Source organism: Salvelinus alpinus, chromosome 16, assembly GCF_045679555.1.
Source record: "Salvelinus alpinus chromosome 16, SLU_Salpinus.1, whole genome shotgun sequence".
Taxonomy (NCBI): Eukaryota; Metazoa; Chordata; class Actinopteri; order Salmoniformes; family Salmonidae; genus Salvelinus; species Salvelinus alpinus.
This window is the reverse complement of record NC_092101.1, coordinates 12,933,508-12,954,010: the sequence shown is the minus strand read 5'-3', so window position 1 is coordinate 12,954,010 and position 20,503 is coordinate 12,933,508. Positions and strand designations below refer to the sequence as shown.

The 20,503-nt window shown below is 43.0% G+C and overlaps 1 protein-coding gene across 4 annotated transcripts in view; it reads right to left on the bottom strand.

Annotated features, from left to right (window-relative positions):
- Positions 1–20,503, bottom strand: part of LOC139540837 (3',5'-cyclic-AMP phosphodiesterase 4C-like) — a 177,824-nt gene that overhangs the window by 67,486 nt on the left and 89,835 nt on the right. The window contains exon 1 of one of the 4 annotated variants that reach the window (XM_071344837.1): positions 631–1,617. The exons of the other annotated variants lie outside the window; for them this stretch is intronic. Coding sequence (XP_071200938.1) covers positions 631–761 — 131 coding nt within the window. The 5' untranslated portion in view covers positions 762–1,617. Of the gene's footprint in view, positions 1–630; positions 1,618–20,503 lie in introns of those variants that run through there. 4 annotated transcript variants of the gene reach the window in all.

Below are 20,503 nucleotides of genomic sequence, written 5' to 3'. Positions count from 1 at the left end.
GTAATTCTGTTACAGATTTTTCTGTAACAGAAAACTACCAGTTACTACCAGTTTAGTAACGGAATTTCAAGTTTTAATTTAATAATTCATAATTTAACTTAATTCATAAACCAAATAGATATCCCTAAAAACCTTTACTTGTTACTTCTGTGAACTTCCATTATCCTCCCTCCTGATGAAGGAGAGAAATGAGAAAATATCTTAAAGTTATGTGGGTTTTTGGTAACAGAATTTCAAGGCACAGGGCAATGTTTCTAAAAATTAAACAAGGCAAGTCATCTCTCCAAAACTAAATATAAGTGTTGATATTAGTTGGCAGGGGTCTTTAATTCAGCATTATTGTGTTTTGATGTATTTATAATACCTTTTAAGATGTTTTCTAAGGCCCCTATCTGTTTGACCAGAAATCAAAGCCTCTGCTTATTCCTAATATTTAGGATAGAACATGGTTGAAACATGTATATATGCCTTAATTTTAAAAAAACAGACTCTTATCTTCCATTTGACAGCAGATTTGACATGCTCCTATAAACTTCACATGTTGGTCTTCATTGGTCCTTTTACATGGAAATGATTACATGCAGCATCTGGTAGAATAGGTGAGAGGGAATAACAACGTGGTGCATTTACCGCCTGCGCTTCTGGACAATGTCAATGGGCCGGTTGACTGCGCACGGGGATCCACAGATATTCCCATTCCGCACTTTGAACGACCGGTCCGTGGAGGGGGCCATGAATACACAGTTTGTTGGCAAACTCATATTTCTCCCCCCTTTACTCACTCCTCCTCTCGCTCCCTCTTTTTCCCCTTTCAACTTCTTCCTCTGCTTTCCTTAGTTTCCTTCTTCTTTTGAAAGCTACGGTGGGAACATTAGAGTGCTCTTGTCCGTCTCCTTTCGCGCGACCCTGCTGCTTTCCTCACGCCGCACCTGGTTCCCATTGCCGCTCAAATGAATGATATGTCAAACAGAGAGGACCGAAGATGCCGCAATTACAAGAAAAGCCAAAACAGCAAGACAATCCCTGCGAGAATCTGGGAGAAAGTCTGAGGCTTTGAGGGAAATCCTCCTTGGTATTTCCCACCAACATTCCTGTCAAAAACATGGAAAAATCCACCTCTTGAAAAGCTGCTGTGTGTTTCAAAAAGTCAATTTTTTTCTCCCGGGTAACATCCTTAGATGTGGTTGAGGGACAGAATGAGTTGAGTTTGTCACCAAGCGCATGTTCAACAGTTGTAGAAGCAAGAGTGAAGGTCCCTTAAACTGCCAATTTGGAATTCCTTTTCTATCCAGATGAAGGTCAAAATAAACAAAATGCAGATTAACTAGCTTGATTTGGTCCTTTCCATTCCTATGTCTGGCTCTCACTGTCTTTTTGAACAATCTCTACATGAAGGCTTGATCAGAAAGCTCTCCCACTCTCCCCTCTGTCTCACTCCTCGTCAGTGTCTTCCTCTCCTCTGCATTCTTCTAAACCCAGTCTTCCACCTCCAAGTCTCAACTTCCTCTGACAGCTGAAGACATGGACCCTCTTGAAAACTCAATAAGTGTCTGTTTGTGTGCAAGTCTCGCTATATCATGTGTCTGTGTGCCTGTGCTAGTGTTCCCTTCCTGTGTATGTGTATGCCAGTTGAACTGTGAGGTCAGAAAAAACGGGCGGTCTCAGAGGCAGCATGGCTCCTGCCCTCTCAGTGTCTCCAGGTTTAACTCTTTAAATGCTCTATATGCTATATACCATGCATCTAAATACCATAAATATGTGCATACAGACATATTAATATATCAACTCCCACATGACATTGCTTAGACTTCTGTCTTTTTTTTTTCAAGAGAGAAAAATACACTATGACAGTAACACATTGAAGCGGGTCACAATAAAACTGAGAACAGTTTCTACTAACAAAAGCCTGAATGGAAGACAATGATTAAATGAGATTAGTAGTAAGGGGTGTGTTACTACTTGGCTGGAGAAAAAGCCTGCACCCATATCAACCCTCACAGGGGGAGATCACCCACTCCTGTTTTAGCATGTTTACTACATGACAGCCTACACAGCGACAGGTCTTCACCTGATCCCAGACAAGAAAATCTCCAAAAGTCATCTGCCCAGACCTAGAGCCAGAGCCCAGATCAATAAGGTCAGAGAAAGCAGTGGACTGAAACGGCCCATGAGCTCACAAAGCGTCACTAATGAAATCAGGGGTAAATATTTGTCCACTGGGGAAGAGGGCACAGAGCCCGGGGCGGCATGTTGGCAGACATGTTGGAGAGGAATTGAAAAGGGGAGCCTTTTGAACATCACGCAAGTGTGAAAACACAGTGTTATAAAAAATTCCGTTCAGTGCCTAATGAACACAACCCAGGTATATGACCTCTGACCTTTTCTCTCTGCTAAGGAGATGGGAACGACGACGACATAAATCTGTCACACACACCAATGACAGGCACAGTGCTGAATGATTAAAATAGAATTTCCCTGTCTGCAATCTTGCTGGTACTGCCAGCCATCTGGGGAAAACCGTGAGAGAACGTTTATCACCAAAAAAGTATATATAAAAAAAAAATCCAAAAGCCTTACAGGGTTCAATTGAGCACTGAGGGTAAATACATTCCAGTTAGCATGACTGTTGAAGGCATCTTATAGATCTGGACAATCTATGACATACAGGGACATACGTAAGCTGCATACATCGGACCCTCTGATCATTGCGCAACGTGCCTGACAAACGTGCTGGGTCTTGAAAAAGACACTGGGCTGGGTGGCTTTCAAAGAATGTGCCTCTGTGCCATGCTGCGTTCCCTCCCCTATGAGGAACCACATGTAGATCAGAGTGCTCCGCGCTATGCATTGTCACCCTCTGGGGACTGGCTGGAGTACTGTTGGGTAGGCACTGGATCACCATGTGCCTGCCTACTGGAGTGGAGTCGAGCACACCGTCCGTGCCCTTCATCCAAAAATCTAAGCCCATTATTTTTGTTCAATTGCTTGACAATTGAATGTTTTATTTCTGTTGTTTTAATGACAAAGTCTAATTATTAAAGTCTAATTATTAAATGCTAATTATTAAAGGCTTATCATTTGGGTACGGATGTTCGAGCACCCTTTTATGGAGATCAATTCACAACTAACAGTGCACCTACATAGGAAACCTGTACACTTTTTACATTGTGTTTTTGGAAAAGCATATTATTATTCTCAGAAATGTGGTTCATTTTAGAAAGTAAAGATGGACAGTTGACTAAGATCGCAAAGAGTCTTCCAAAAGTTACGAGTGAAAACACTCACTGGAATTGATGCTATTCCCGAGATTCCTGTGAGTCTGCCTTTCAAAACATCTCACATTTCTAAACTTCTCAAAACCTCTTTGGAATTGACCAATTCTTTCATGTGAAATGCAAACCAAGAGGCTGTAACCAGTAGATGTCACTCCATACCAAAATACCAAATAATAACCTCCCCCTGACACAATATTCAATGCCCCTCTGAAACATCAAAACCATGGAATAATAAAACATACACCTCCTAGAGCCGGGCATGGAGTAATCAATAGGTTTTTGGGAGTAAGAGGAGGGGGAGGAGGGTGATGGGGAAGGGCGGTCATGCTGAATACATGGAGCTGGAGTAGTGACGCACATGAGCCACTGTTGCGGCCCCCCTGGTGGGGTCTGGGAACTATTCCAGGCTCGAGGCTTTATTTTGGGGGGACAGACCGGGACTGTTGTGTTATTGCTGCCTTGATTAGCATTCCAGTTCTCTTTGGGCTTGCGTGGCTGCCTGGGAGAGCATGGGTCGTGTTCAGAAGGCACGAACGTGAACTTGTCCAATAAGAACACAGAGTGCAATGTTCTGTTTCAAAGGATTTTGCTACATTATGCATGCAACCACTCTCTCTCTTAGTGGAAAACTAGACTTGAAGGGGCTGTTTGAAACGTGAACGGCTGATCGAGATATGACATGGACGAACTCTCTGGTCTAACTGTAATCTCAGTCTGGAGACTCTCCAGTGCCCAGTGCCATCTGGATGACATGCTTTGGGTCTCTCTCAGCGTGGCAGTAGTCAGCAGATCAGACTGACAGGCACCCAGAGACACTGACCAGACCACAGCTTGTATTATCAGTGATAGCAGTAGTGTCTGAACATCACCTGGGCACTGATAGAGGCTTTGAGGGGGTAGCAGGCCAGGGAGAGACAAGTTACAGTCTATGCTTCGTTAGTTAAAGCCTCTCAATATTGAGTCACACTCGAGGCAAAACCTTTCAAAGGAATTGAAACATTAACAATATGGGGTCAGATGGTTGATGAAGCACCAACTTTGTGTTTTGCTTTGAAACATGTAACGTCAATCTCCATCAAGTACCCTACCACTGCTGCCAAATGATGTGACTGGCAGTTGCCTGACCCCTTGTTTATCGTAACTGATTAAACAAATGGCATAACTGCTAAGCAATATAAAGTATGAGGTTTATTATGTGCCCTCTTCCTCAGTGCACATCTGAAAATGGCACCATTGTACTTCCCCTATAGCTCTGCCTCTGCTGGAATGTGGGCAGCCCTCCTGTGAAGATCATAGCTGTGGTGGCCATAGTTATTTGGTACTTCACATCGGTCAGTGGCTTTGGCATTGAACGGGCTCTCTCAAACGCTCATGTGACGATGACATCAGCACATCTGGAAAGCATTGGTGGGGGGGACCTTCAGGTTTTGGACCAAGACGACGGGGGTGTGTGTGTGTGTGTGGGGGGGGGGGGGGGGTCTCAGAGGAATAGTGTGATGATCTGAACGTCTCCAAACGTGTGATCATATGATAATGTTATAAGGGATCCATATATCGTCTGGGCCATTGCTTAGCATTACACATAAAGTAAATAATCGAAGCATATGAGGGGCACAGAAGAAATGTGTGAACAGATTTGCACTATAGAGACACAGTACTAACAAAGTAAGATATGAAACTCTAAGGTAGCCCGGAATTTAAAAAAAACAGAATAGACGAAAACAAACAAATCACGAACATAATCCCAGAATACTGCCCATCTGAACCCGAGGGCACTTTCAGACTACTCTGCTCAGTGGTGGTGGTGGTGTTAGAATCTATGATCAGTGGGCGAGTTACTGGTGACCCCAGCCAACTGTTGATCTGGAGAGGCTAATACCACATTGTACCACCCATCCCAGTGGTGCCTCCCTCCTAATAGGAGACGTGTGGGTGAAAGCACATTCAGTATACGAATACAAACCAGTGTGCAGGATGGCTCCATAGGAGTATGGTGTGGCTAATCACACACCCACTCGGAAACACACACCAATCACACACACGCACACAGTGAGCAAAGTGTGCTCCACCAGTGTTACTCACTGCACCCCCTCCCAGTTGTGAAATCAGCAGACAGGGTTGGTGCTATCGATCCTATTCTCCTTTCCCCCGGGCTGGTACAGCACAGTACACAGAGCAGTCAAAGTACACACGTACACCCAGATACACACACACACACACACACACACACACACACACACACACACACACACTAGAGCTGTGACGGTCACAGAATTTTGGATGACGGTTATTGGTAAGCCAAATGACCACGGTCACCATTATAATCGTTTAAATAGCAACAAAAAAAGATCTATATTTATTTTTATTTTTTATTTAACCTTTATTTAACTAGGCAAGTCAGTTAAGAACAAATACTTATTTACAATGACGGACTACAAAGGCCAAACCCGGACCGATGCTGGGTCAATTGTGCGCCCCCCTATGGGACTCCCAATCACGGCCGGTTTTGATACAGCCTGGATTCGAACCAGGGTGTCTGTAGTGACGCTTCTAGAGCAGCGGTAAGCAGAGAGGAACTGGGTCTACAACAAACCCACATTTGGAACGCCTGTTTAATAATACCATCCTTTTGATATTGTCTCAAATTCCCCCCACCGAAACAGTATTGTATTTAACCTCTGGCTTCCTGCGGACTGTTTTTGTGCAATTGAAAGCAACGCTAGTGTATCTAAATACATCCGCGTTACAAAAAGCAGCTACTGTAGTACTGGCTGGCTTGCTCGGTCTATAAAAAAGTGGTCAGATGAAGCAGATGCTAAACGACAGGACTGTTTTGCTAGCACAGACTGGAATATGTTCTGGGATTCTTCCGATGGCATTAAGGAGTACACCACATCAGTCACTGGATTTATCAATAAGTGCATCGAGGACGTCGTCCCCACAGTGACTGTACGTACATACCCCAACCAGAAGCCATGGATTACAGGCAACATTCGCAATGAGCTAGAGCTACCGCTTTCAAGCTTCAAGCTTATAAGAAATCCCGCTATGTCCTCCGACGAACCATCAAACAGGCAAAGCGTCAATACAGGACTAAGATTGAATCGTACAACACCGGCTCTGATGCTCGTCGGATGTGGCAGGGTTGCAAACTATTACGTTGGATGTGGCAGGGTTGCTAACTATTACAAACTATTACGGACTACAAAGGGAAGCACAGCTGAGAGCTGAGAGCTGCCCAGTGACACGAACCTACCAGACGAGCTAAATAGCTTCTATGCTCGCTTCGAGGCAAGTAACACTGAAACATGCACAAGAGCATCAGCTGTTCTGGACGACTGTGTGATCACGCTCTCCGCAGCCGATGTGACTAAGACCTTTAAACAGGTAAACATTCACAAGGCCACTGGGCCAGACGGATTACCAGGACGTGTACTCCGAGCATGCGCTGACCAACTGGGGCCAAGCATCCTGCCATCCAGGACTTCTATACCAGGCGGTGTCAGAGGAAGGCCCTAAAAATTGTGAAAGACTCCAGCCACCCTAGTCATAGACCATTCTCTCTGCTACCGCATGGCAAGCGGTACCGGAGCGCCAAGTCTATAACTCTACCTACATGTACATAATTATCTAAATTACCTCAACACCGGTGCCCCTGCACATTGACTCTGTACCGGTACCCCCTGTATATGGCCACGCTATTGTTATTTACTGCTGCTCTTTAATTATTTGTTATTCTTATCTCATACTTTTTGGGGGGATTTTCTTAAAACTGCTTTGTTGGTTATGGTCTTGTAAGTAAGCATTTCACTATAAGGTCTACACCTGTTGTATTTGTCGCATGTGACAAATACAATTTGATCACGCAGCTAGCTAAATTAGCTAGCTTATCAAACTGACAGTAGAAAGTCAATTTCAGTTAACCTAGCTAACGTTAGCGGCTGATAATCTAACTTTAGATACGTGAGCTAACTAGATGGTTAGCAAGCAAGTATCATGCAACGTCAGTTTGTGCTAACTGAACTGGAGACACCAGTAGACCAAAACAACAAGCTAGCAAGCTAATTAGCCAGCTAGCTAACGTTAGCTGGCTGAGTAGATGCAGAGTAGGTGAACGGATGATCTCCGCATGTGTGGTTCCCACCGTGAAGCATGGAAGAGGAGGTGTGATGGTATGGGGGTGCTTTGCTGGTGACACTGTCAGTGATTTGTTTAGAATTCAAGGCACACTTAACCTACATGATTCCATATGTGTTATTTCATAGTTTTTATGTCTTCACTATTATTCTACAATGTAGAAAATAGTACAAATAAAGAAAAACCCTGGAATGAGTAGGTGTGTCCAAAAGTTACCTGCCCCAATTCAAAGTGCCAACTGTAATGTTTGGTGGAGGAGGAATAATGGTCTGGGGCTATTTTTCAAGGTTCGGGCTAGGTCCCTTAGTTCCAGTGAAGGGGAATCTTAATACTTCAGCCTACAAATGACACTCTAGACGACTCTTTGCTTCCAACTTTGTGGCAACAGTTTGGGGAAGGCCCTTTCCTGTTTCAGCATGACGATGCCACCGTGCACAAAGCGAGGTCCATAGAGAAATTGTTTGTCGAGATCGGTGTGGAAGAGCTTGACTGGCCTGCACAGAGCCCTGACCTCAACCCCATCGAACACCTTTGGGATGAATTTGAATACCGACTGCGAACCAGGCCTAATCGCCCAACATCAGTGCCCGACCTCACTAACGCTCTTGTGGCTGAACAGAAGCAAGTCCCTGCAGTGATGTTCCAACATCTAATGGAAAGCCTTCCCAGAAGAGTGAGAAGTCTCCCAGTCCCTGCCACTGAAAAACATCCCCACAACATGATGCTACCACCACCATGCTTCACCGTAGGGATGGTGCCAGGTTTCCTCCAGACGTGACTCTTGGCATTTAGGAACTCTGGAGCTCTGTCAGAGTGACCAACGGGTTCTTGGTCACCTCCCTGACCAAGGCCCTTCTCCCCTAATTGCTCAGTTTGGCCGGGTGGCCAGCTCTAGGAAGAGTCTTGGTGGTTCCAAACTTCTTCCATTTAAGAATGATGGAGAACACTGTGTTCTTGGGGACCTTCAATGCTGCAGAATGTTTTGGTACACTTCCCCAGATCTGTGCCTCGACACAATCCTGTCCCGGATCTCTACAGACAATTCCTTCGACCTCATGGCTTGGTTTTTGCTCTGACATGCACTATCAACTGTGGGACCTTATATAGACCCGGTGTGTAGCTTTCCAAATCATGTCCAATCAATTGAATTTACCACAGGTGGACTCCAATCATGTTGTAGAAACATCTTTAAGGATGATAAATGGAAACAGGATGCACCTGAGCTCAATTTCGAGTCTCATAGAAAGGGTATTTTTTCTGTTTTTTTTCAAATAAAGTAGCAACATTTCTACAAACCTGTTTTTGCTTTGTCATTAGGGGGTATATGGTATTTTATTAGGATCCCCATTAGCTGTTGCAAAAGCAGCAGCTACTCTTCCTGGGGTCCACACAAAACATGAAACATCATACATAATACAGAACATCATTAGACAAGAACAGCTCAAGGACAGAACTACATACATTTTTAAAAAGGCACACGAAGCCTACATATCAATGCATACACACAAACTATCTAGGTCAAATAGAGGAGAGGCGTTGTGCTACGAGGTGTTGCTTTATCTGTTTTTTTAAATGAGGTTTTCTGCTTATTTGAGCAATATGAGATGGAAGGAAGTTCCATGCAATAAGGGCTCTATATATCATACTGTACATTTTCTTGAATTTTTTTCTGGATTTGGGGACTATGAAAAGACCCCTGGTGGCATGTCTGGTGGGATAAGTGTGTGTGTCAGAGCTGTGTGTAGGTTGACTATGCAAACAATTTGGGATTTTCAACACATTAATGTTTCTTATAAAAAGAAGAAGTGATGCAGTCAGTCTCTCCTCAACTCTTAGCCAAGAGAGACTGGCATGCATAGTATTTATTTCAGCCCTCTGATTACAATTAAGAGCAAAAGTGCCGCTCTGTTCTGGGCCAGCTGCAGCTCAACTAGGTCTTTCCTTGCAGCACTGGACCACACCATTGGACAATAATCAAGATTAGACAAAACTAGAGCCTGCAGAAGGTAATGTCAAGTAATTTAGTCTCCTCAACTTGTTCAACAGCCACACCATTCATTACCAGATTCCTCTGAGGTCTAGCACTTAAGGAATGATATGTACTAAATGCAATGCTCTTAGTTTTAGAGATGTTTAGGACCAGTTTATTACTGGCCACCCATTCCAAAACAGACTAACTCTTTGTTAAGGGTTTCAGTGACTTCATTAGCTATGGTTGCTGATGCGTATATGGTTGAATCATCAGCATACATGGACACACATGCTTTGTTGAATGCCAGTGGCAGGTCATTGGTAAAAATAGAAAAGAGTAGAGGGCCTAGAGAGCTGCCCTGCAGTACACCACACTTTGCATGTTTGACATTAGAGACGCTTCCATTAAAGAAAATCCTTTGAGTTCTATTAGATAGATAGCTCTGAATCCACGATATGGAAGAGGTTGAAAAGCCATAGCACTTAAGATTGTTCAACAACAGGTTATGGTCAATAATATCAAAGGCTGCACTGAAATCTAACAGTACAGCTCCCACAATCTTCTTATTATCAATTTCTTTCAACCAATCATCAGTCATTTGTGTCACTGCAGTACATGCTGAAAGTCTGAAAGTATGCATGCTGAAAGTCTGTTGTTAATTTGTTTACAGAGAAATAGCATTGTATTTGGTCAAAAAAAAAATCCAACAGTTTGCTAAGACCTGGCAACAAGCTTATAGGTCTGCTGTTAGAACCATTAAAGGCCGCTTTACCACTCTTGGGTAGCGGAATCACTTTGTCTTCCCTCCAGGACTGAGGACAAAGACTTTCCTCTAGGCTCAGATTAAAAATATGACAGATAGGTGTGGCTATAGAGTTAGCCACCATCCTCATTAGGTCTCCATCTAAGTTGTCAATGCCAGGAGGTTTGTCATTATTGATCGTTAACAATAATTTTTCCACCTCTACCACACTAACTTTACAAAATTCAAACTTGCTGTTACGGATCCCTCCGGAACTTTCATTACGCACACCTGTCCCCTATTCCCACTGATTGTATTTGTACAGTTGAAGTCGGAAGTTTACATACACTTAGGTTGGAGTCATTAAAACTCGTTTTTCAACCACTCCACAAATTTCTTGTTAACAAACTAGAGTTTTGGTAAGTCGGTTAGGACATCTTCTTTGTGCATAACACAAGTAATTTTCCAACAATTGTTTACAGGCAGATTATTTCACTTATAATTCACTGTATCACAATTCCAGTGGGTTAGAAGTTAACATACACTAAATTGACGGTGCCTTTAAACAGCTTGGAAAATTCCAGAAAATGATGTCATGGCTTTAGAAGCTTCTGATAGGATAATTTACATCATTTGAGTCAATTGGAGGTGTACCTGTGGATGTATTTCAAGGCCTACCTTCCTACCGAATCTCTTCATACCAACGTGACAGAATAATCGACCATTGAGGGAGACAGCAGGAATGGCCCGTCCGACGACGCTGCGACTGGTCCGTCCGGCGCCGCCGCAACTTCGGCAGCTGCAACTGGGTCCGTCCGACGTTGCAACTTCAGCAGCCACAACTGGCCCATCCGACGCCGCCACAACCGGTCCGTCCGACGCCACTGCTACTGGTCCGGCAGCGGCAACTGGCCTGTCCGACGACGACGTAACTTCGGCAGCTGCATCGGGTCCTGATCGATCCGCACTGCGTTCCTGTGATCGTCCTCGAGACCGGTGTCGCGTCAGGGGAGGTACTGGCACGGATCCCTCCGGAACTTTCATTACGCACACCTGTCCCCTATTCCCAGTGATTATATTTGTATATATGTGCCCTTTGGTTTCCATTGGGCAGTCGATTATTGTTACTATGTACGTTGGTGCGTGTGAGTACCTGTGCTGTGTGTTTTGGGCTTTCGTGCCCTTGTGGATTGCGCAGATGATTACGGGTCTCGTCCCGTGTGTTAATCATTGTGCGCGTGTGTTATTTATTCAAGGTACTCCTCGCTCTTTTGTTTTGGGTTTCTACCCTGTGTTTTGTTACGTGTTTGTTTGGTCTTCGTCCCTGTGCCTTTACACGGCACGCCGTAAATTGGGCTTAATAAAAAAACTACTACGCATTCCTGCGCCTGTCTCCCGAATCTCTTCATACCAACGTGACACTTGCACTGCTTTTCCTTCATTCTTAGATTTTTTATGTATGAATATAATTGCTCACTGTTTGTCGTGGGCATTTCCTGCCAACGTTTGCCCACTTTGCCAATCAAATAATCATTCAAATAATTGGCAACATCAAATGGTTTTGTGATGAATAAGCCATCTAATTCCATGAAAGATGGAGTTGAATTTGTCTTTCTGCCCATAATTTCATTTAAAGTACTCCAAAGTTTTTTTTCCATCATTCTTTATATCATTGATCTTGGCTTCATAATAAAGTTTCTGCTTCTTTTTGTTGAGTTTAGTCACATCATTTCTCAATTTGCAGTAAGTAAGCCAGTCACATGTATAGCCAGACTTATTAGCCACTCCGTTTGCCCCATCTCTTTCAAATATATACTATTTCAATTCCTCATCAATCCATGGAGCCTTAACAGTTCTAACAGTCAGTTTCTTAACAGGTGCATGTTAATCAATAATTAAAAGAAGCAATTTCATAAATTCATCAAGTGCAGCGTCTGGATGCTCCTCAATCACATTAGACCAGGAAATATTTTTAACATCATCCACATAAGAGTCACAGCAAAATCTTTTGTATGATCTCTTATATACTATTTTAGGCTCAGCTGTTGGAACTTTACGTTGTAAAGAGTCCATAGTTACCGCGGAAACTGCCATAGTTGCCCGGCTGTCCCATCTTCGCTCCACACAATATTTTTTTAACAAAAAAATGTATGGTTATTTTATTTTCATGACATAATCGTCGGTTACACAATTCTACAAACACTTATGCCCAGACATTTAAACATAAACGTGACATACACCATGCATTCACAGACACATCTGATATCCAGTCCACACAGCACAGCTCGTACACACTGTGACACCCAAACACCCAACACTTTTCTGTGTATTAAAACATACACTGCGACACCACATAACAACATAAGACAACACAAAACCAGTCATTTCTCAAGCTGAACACATTACAACAAATTCTACAGTGTTGCTCCAGTTAACCACAAATAAAACAGGAAAACACTTGGCGAAAGTGTGATTTTGTGTTTGAGAAATAGAAAATGTTTTGCTATTTTTCTTTCTATTTGCTTCGTGGGAATTGACCTATATGGATAGGTCTAAATTAAAAAAATTCTTACAGAAGAAATATGAAAAGCATATGCATAACCATGGTAGCAATTAGAAGGGAACAGTTTGGAGATTATGGGAAAGACTCAATCCACTGTTGATTTTATGCGCATTTTACATTCACTTTATTTGTTAATAACAAACTCTAAAATTCTCTGGATACATTTAGAAACGTGATAAGAATATCCCTGGAAAATGTGGGTTAGCTGCAACATAAGACAAAGAAATTACAGTTTGAGTGAGAGGACTAACTGGTGTCTCCAATTGGCCACACACCTCTCCAAAGTGTGCACAGTTCCTACGTCATTTCAATGCACTTTCATGACTCAAAGAAGAGTGTTCAACTACAAGGTGCTTTTTTGAGCTCTCCTACTGTAGCTGTGCCATTGGGTAACTAAAGCAAGCACACTTGTAGTTGTTTTGTTTGGAACACAACCCTGCATCCCCCATCACAAAATTACTGTTGTTGTTTACGCAATCCAAAAAGTCCATTATAAATCGCAATCTGGGTCAGGTGGGTCTCATTTGAAAGCCTGTTATCAAATACAATATTACAGTGTTAGGATTTCACAATGTAATTCAGGGAAAGAGATCATTATTTTGGTACGCATAGAAAGGAGCCATAAGTGCATTCAGGTGCGTGTCGTGGCAAATTAGAATAGACAATAGACAAACATTCAGAACAACCCAGGGTATGACGCCATGTAATCTTGTAGCTGAATATTGAACATAGTGATCATAAACGTTGACACTGTACATGACATGGAAAACTGCACATTTGGATTGCTTGTAGGACATCAAAGCGCTATTTATTATAATCCTCAACGTCTCATCTTTCAAAATATATAAAGTCCTCTTAAAGATGCACTATGCAGAAATCACTCCATTTCCTGGTTGCAAAAATTCTAAAAGTTGGCCTAATTTCAGTTTATGTGACAAAACAAGCGAGTATAGTGTAGAGAATCACTGTACCATCTAAACCGCTGTGAATATATATTTTCCATAACCAAAAATATTGTATTTTCAGCTGGTGTACTATGCAATCCCAAAAGTAAAAGACGCAAAAACCAAACACAAGAACGGGAAGCATAGATATAGCGCACATAGAACTGATCTACCACTTCTTAGACTTGCTTTCAATGAGAATGACAGATCTACAACACACAATTCTATGTGAATTTGGTCAGGCCACCCAAAAAGTTACATATAGCAGCTTTAATTTACAGTATTTCTCTCACTCAGACAACAAAACATTTGCAAAAGTTGCCCAATTAGCAGGAGGAATGGTGGCAACTTCTTGTCTTGCGCGGTGCTCAAGATCAGAACGGTTGTCAATCAAAACACATACAGCTCTGTGAAGGGCAGAGCCAGAGCTCTGACGTCATGTTACTGTACAGCCACTGCGTTGTACTTGAACCAGAAAAATACAACACTTGAAATACAGTCTGAAACCACAACTGCATGATATGAGGTTGAACTGACTGCAAAAAACAAAAACTGAATAAAACAGTCAAGATACTCACATACCCCACACAAGATCCAGTTCTACATACATACCCTAAGCAGGAGTGTCTTCGACCGTGGCTGTTGGGGCCATAGCTGAACTGGCTCCCCTTCCTGGGGAATCGGTGATCTTTGTTCATTGTGGGTCAAAGCTTTTGGCTGCTATAAGTCTATGACTTGCTGGGTTAACAAAGAAAAAGAGGCTACACACCCACAACAACAGCTGGGAGACGAGCTGGAGCTCAGGTGGAGCTCATCCTCTCCGAAGGGCTCTCCTGCCAGGGCTGTACCTACCACATGCTGCTACCGCCTGGGGAGACTCAGGGAGCGGTGGGTGGGTAGATGGGTGTCCCCCGATCACAGGTATGCTGGGGATACTGGGGTAACTGTAGATCAGGAGAAGGGGAGAGGCTGAAAATGTAGAAGTCCCAAGTGCTGTAGGATACGCAGGTCTCAACAAGACCAGTGGTATTCGGTGCTCCAGATAGCTTTCTTGAATTGCTGTATTAGGATTCCGTCTCTTCTGTCGTCCAAAATTCAGAGAGACCGGTTCTTAAACACAAAGTTTCTCACAGTGTCTCTCTCAGACTCTCTGTCTGTCTCTACAGAAAGGGGAAATCCTGCGTGAAACAGTAACCAATGTGAGGGAGAAGGGAATGAGGTTTGAGCGCGGAGGGCAGAGCGAGAGTTGACCTCTCTCCGCAGTGTGGGAGAGCTTGCGCTGTCCCCAGAGGTTCTGGCTGTGGGGGCTGCACCCTGGGCCCATCCAAGTCCCCACAACTGTTTAGAGATTTTTTGGAATATCTACAGTAAAAGTGAAACAGCCTGCAAACACAAGCTTTCAGTTAAGGAGGAACGTGATGAAATTGAGGAAGCGTTGGCATCTTCCGAGAAAAGGAGAACCGAAGACTTCAAATAAGTATGCCAGAAGCAAACGGTCAAGTTAGAAAGATATGAGAGTTATACCTACAATATTCCCATAATTATTTTATACTGAATATTTTTTTTTAACAGTTTAAAGGTTTTCTGATGCATTCTGATCTAATTGCCATAGACTAGCTTTGTACGTCTGGACTTGTCTGTGGGTTTCTTCTGCTACTGGGTCTCTCTGGTGCCTGGCAGCCCTAACCTAGCAGAGGTCGACACGTGGGATCGACATGCCTCCCAATGTGGCACTCCCTTCGTTCCCCCTAAAGCTAAATAATGACATTGTGTATTGTTAGCTTCCATGAATAAGGGGTAGCAAGGGGGCACTCAGATGTAGTTCATGGGGTCTAGGGTCTAGCACAGCACACGCACAAACCTGCGCACAGAAACACGCACAGAAACATGCACACAGGAAAAGTACACGCAGTCTGCAGTCAGTGATAAAAACAGAGATAAAAACATCACTGGACAGCAGTTAGCCTAGCAGTTAAAGCGTTGGGACGGTAATCAAAAGGTAAATGGTTTCGAATCACGAGCCAATTAGGTATTTCTGTGCCCTTGAGCAAGGCATTTAACCCTTATTGCTACTGTAAGTCGCTCTGGATAAGTGTGTCGGATAAATTACAAAAATGTTTTCAAGCCCTGCAGTTGAGAGACTCCAGGAAACTGCTACCCACAACACACAGTACGCAATATCACTCTTGCACAAAGTGAGTCCACCAATATAAGGACATAACACATTTGATGTACTGTAGATGACACTGTAATTGAGACAGACTTTTTTTTGTTGCACTGTGCCACAGACATGCCAGGGCTGGAATTAAAGCCTGCACACCCAGTAGCTCTCCAGGTTTCATAGAACAGGCAATCTCAGGAAAACTCGTAATCACACCACCTGCAGGTACTCATTAAAATAGCACAGTAATGATCATCCACCCTGGATTGTACTATGCACAACCTCTGTCAGCTACAACACAACCTGCTCGCTCACCTCACCGCTTTCCTAGGCACCACACACACACACCTAACAGTGTTAAATAAATGTGTTTGATCTGGAACTTCTATCTAGCGACAGTCTCCTATGTGCAGGTGACAAGGAGTGAGATCTCACCTCTAATGAGCTGGGTAGTTAAAATGTTCAGCAGGGAATGTTTTGTTTAATTTGAATATGCCTTCCTACACTACGTGTCCCTGCAAGAACATCTCTAGTCGATTCTGTCGTTCGGGACGTTTTCTTTTTGGAAATAAGCTACAGTAATATCCAACTCCGCCGCAATGTTTACAGTTGTAAGTCGCTCTGGATAAGAGCGTCTGCTAAATGACTTAAATGTTAAATGTAAATGTTGTGCATGCTCCATGGAAAATAAACACATATCCAAGTATCTATTATTTGATCTATCTTTTAAATTCATGGGCAGGGATGACTAACTGCATCATGCACGATGCACCATCGTTCACTATCGAGCTCATTCCTATCAGCTGTATCTGGGCAGGAAGAATACAATACACAACAATACAACACAGACCAGTGTGACAGCTAAATTCTAAAATAATAATTTTACACTTAAGTGACCCTTATCAGGAGTGGACAAAAGGGGTGTCCTGGGATCAATCCCAAGACCCCCCCCCCCCCCCCCCAGCCCCTGAGCAAACGAGCAAACCAGGGTTAGCTAATGTATTTACTGCAAATTGAATGTACAATTTTGTAAGCTTGCCTTGCTGTTCATTAAAAAATATTTCCAAGTCAATCACTTGTCATTGTTCTTTATTGTAGTAACGTAACGTTAGAGATTGAAGATATTTGCCAATGCAGGTAACGTAGCAGTAGATAACTATTTTATTCTTATTGTATAGCTGAGGATAAAAATACCTGTATGCTATGGATGTGTAGCTATGTAGCCGATCTGTGCATGGACCCTAAACCGTTTGGTATAAATATTAGTTTAGAACCGCGGGTTTTAATTGTTCTAGCTACAACGCTTCCACTGGTAATGACTGAGTGAAGGAAACGTGACTGTTACATTTCAAACTGCTACGGAATGAAAGTCCTGCTTCAGTACTACTCCACATTGAACTACAGCCAAAGGCTGGGTACATTGTTGTTCTGATGTTTTCATTTGTTGCGCATATGGTGCTTATTTGTTGCATGAGGCATTTTCTTTAGTCTTGGGATTCTCACCGACTGTCGAGTTTTTATTTTGGTGCTTGTTAGTTCTCAAAGATCTTTTTAAAACAATATCTTTTCCACATACTTTATATCTGGTTTGAGTCGTTTATGTTTACACTGAAAACGTTTTACCATCCCGAAAATGAATCCTCCCCCAGAGCTGTCCGTCGCTGCTAAATTAAACTAGGGGAAACATTGAAATATAAGGACTGTTGCCAGTACAGGCATTGTGAAAAACACAAGGCTTGTGTGATGTGGTGATGTCCCATTCCCTGGGCCTAATTTAGCTCTCCCTACCACTAGTTGCTCCGTTTTCGAGTGCCTACCCCCACGAGAGCCACTCGAAAACAAAAGGGGAGGGCTAAGCGGGGGGTATTGGGATTGAGCCCTGGAGTGTGTCAGAGTGTGTCCCCTCCTCTGCATGGCCCTGGGTCAGAACAGGGCAGAACAGACCCCTCAGGCCCCCGTCAGACAGCCTCATTAAAGCATGAAACACACCAAACATGCTATTCGATCTGTTAATCGGCTACAGCGGGGAAACAGTCAGAGGGGGAGAGAGAGGAGAAGAGGATGGGGAGGTCTGTAGGCTGGAGCCGCTGCCAAAGAGAACATGGGAGGCCAGATATTAAACCAGGAGACCAGATGGAACCATGGACGTGGCATGGGGCTAGACACAGACCTGGTTTCAAATACTATTTCGTACATCTGTATATGTAAGAGCATGTGCTTGCCTCCCACAAAGTGTGTCAGTGTGTGTTCTGTCCTTTTGCTAGGCCTGGCAGGGACATGAGTGCCTGTCACAGCAAGTGCAAGGTGTGTGTAGCGTTTGGAAGCTGTGAGTGTGATAGCAAACAGAATGAATATGAGCAACATCTGTAAAACTGTTCACAGATGGCCAAATCTGGGTGCGACAACCAAGTAGAAAAGGTGTAGGCCTACAGAGTAACAACGAGCCTCTTCTGCACGAATTAAGAAGTCATCATTACACAGATTTAAGTCACATATAAAGTGGCATAGAAGAATACTGTTCTGTATGAAAAGTATGTTAGATACAAAGGCTACCATCATAACTGCAGCATTAATCAGCCCTATTATGTAAACACTGCATGCTCTGTCTGGTGAATGTCTGGCCGGTACAGGAAGAGAATCTAAAGAGCTCTGGACACATGCAGCTGATCTGAAGCATTTTCTCTTGAAAGGTAATCGCTGAAAGCTCTCGGCTGCCAACACATACCTTCTGACGGTTCCCCCTTGTGTTTATCTTCTGCAAGGCCTCACAGTACACACTCCATGCACTGCCAGAGGTTTAATCTATCTTCTGTGACGTTAAAACGAGTTAATTGATACCAGCCGCTAGCTTTCTTGCGTGTATCATCATCTGCTTAATGCCAAGTTTCCTGATGCACAAATGTTGTAATTTTTCCTAACCTTGTGGCTTGAAGACCCCCACAAAAGGCTACTCTCTCTAATACACAAACTAGGGATTGTCAGCATTGTCAAAAGAGTAATACATTAAACCCTAAAACAATTCAAACTACTATCCAAGTTTCCAAGGTAAACATTGTTTTGGGGGATGTTTTTGGAGAACACTGTTTTTACTTGGTTGGAACGAATAGGGTCCAAAGTAGATAAAGAGAAGAGCAAGTGACGAAACTGCATGAGGTTTCTCATCTGTGATGATGGCCCAGTACGCCCCTCTGTGTAATCAACCTAAACTCCGGTGTTAATTCATCCTGGCACATCTGTGAATCATAATGGGCAAAGAAGCACAGATCATTCCATTTGACATTTGCGGCTGCTTTTAACAATTTCATGCTAAAAAGCCAGGGGACCAGGGTTCCGCTCTGGAATCACGCTTTCCACTATGCTCAGAGGACACTTTCGGTACAGCAGTTTAGCTGAAGTCGAGCCCAAAAGGACAATTTAAAAAATCCTAACAAGACACTTTAGTTATCACCTTTGTGCCGAAAATATCCATAGAATTTTTCAAGTAATTGTCTGGGGACATTTTTTTTCCCTTCTTCATCACTCACAGCCGAATATATTAACATTTATATCAATCCACTGTCTGTCATGTTTCTGGATGACGTGATGACGTCGTTGCTGCTCGCCCTGCTTCCAGTGCGCACTGAGTGCTGGTGCACTGCTGTTCTCGGATCTGTAAAGCAGATGCCAACCGCCATGAAACGGCGTATGCGAACGTGAGTAGATTATGTTGAAAACAACGGTCGGCCATCTCGGACGCTGTCTCAAGTTCATATGTACACTGAACAAAAATATAAACGCAACATGTAAAGTGTTGGTCCCATGTTTCATGAGCTGAAATAAAAGATCCCAGAAATGTTCCAATGTTCCATAATGTTCCATAACATTATTGTATTTATTCTTTACATCCCTGTTAGTGAGCATTTGATCCTTTATCCAGGTGTGGCATATCAAGAAGCTGATTAAACAGCATTATCATTACACAGGTGCACCTTGTGCTGGGGACATTAAAAGGCCACTCTAAAATGTGCAGTTTTGTCACAGAACACAATGTCACAGATGTCTGTTTTGACTGCGGGAATGTCCACCAGAGCTGTTGCCAGAGAATTGAATGTTAATTTCTCTACTATAAGCCACCTCCAATGTCATTTTAGAGAATTTGGCAATACATCCAACCAGCCTCACAACCTCAGACTACGTGTAACCATGCCAGCCCAGGACCTCCACATCCGGCTTCTTCACCTGCGGCATCATCAAGGCTGTGTCCATGCCCAGTTATGTGAACTCCATAGACTAGGGCCTAATTTATTTATTTCAATTGACTGATTTCCTTATATGAACTTATATGAATTGTAACTCAGCAAAATCTTTGAAATTGTTGCATTTACAGTGCATTTGGAAAGTATTCAGACCCCTTGACTTTTTCCAAATGTTGTTACATTACAGCCTTATTCTAAAATGGATTAAGAAAAAAATCCTCAGCAATCTAAACACAATACCCCATAACGACAAAGTGAAAACTGAAAAAAATATATTTTTTTTTTAGCAAATGTATTACAAATAAAAAACAGAAATACTTTATTTACATAAGTATTCAGACACTTTGCTATGATACTCGAATTTGAGCTCAGGTGCATCCTGTTTCAATTGATCATTCTTGAGATGTTTCTACAACTTGATTGGAGTCCACCTGTGGTAAATTCAATTGATTGGACATGATTTGGAAAGGCACA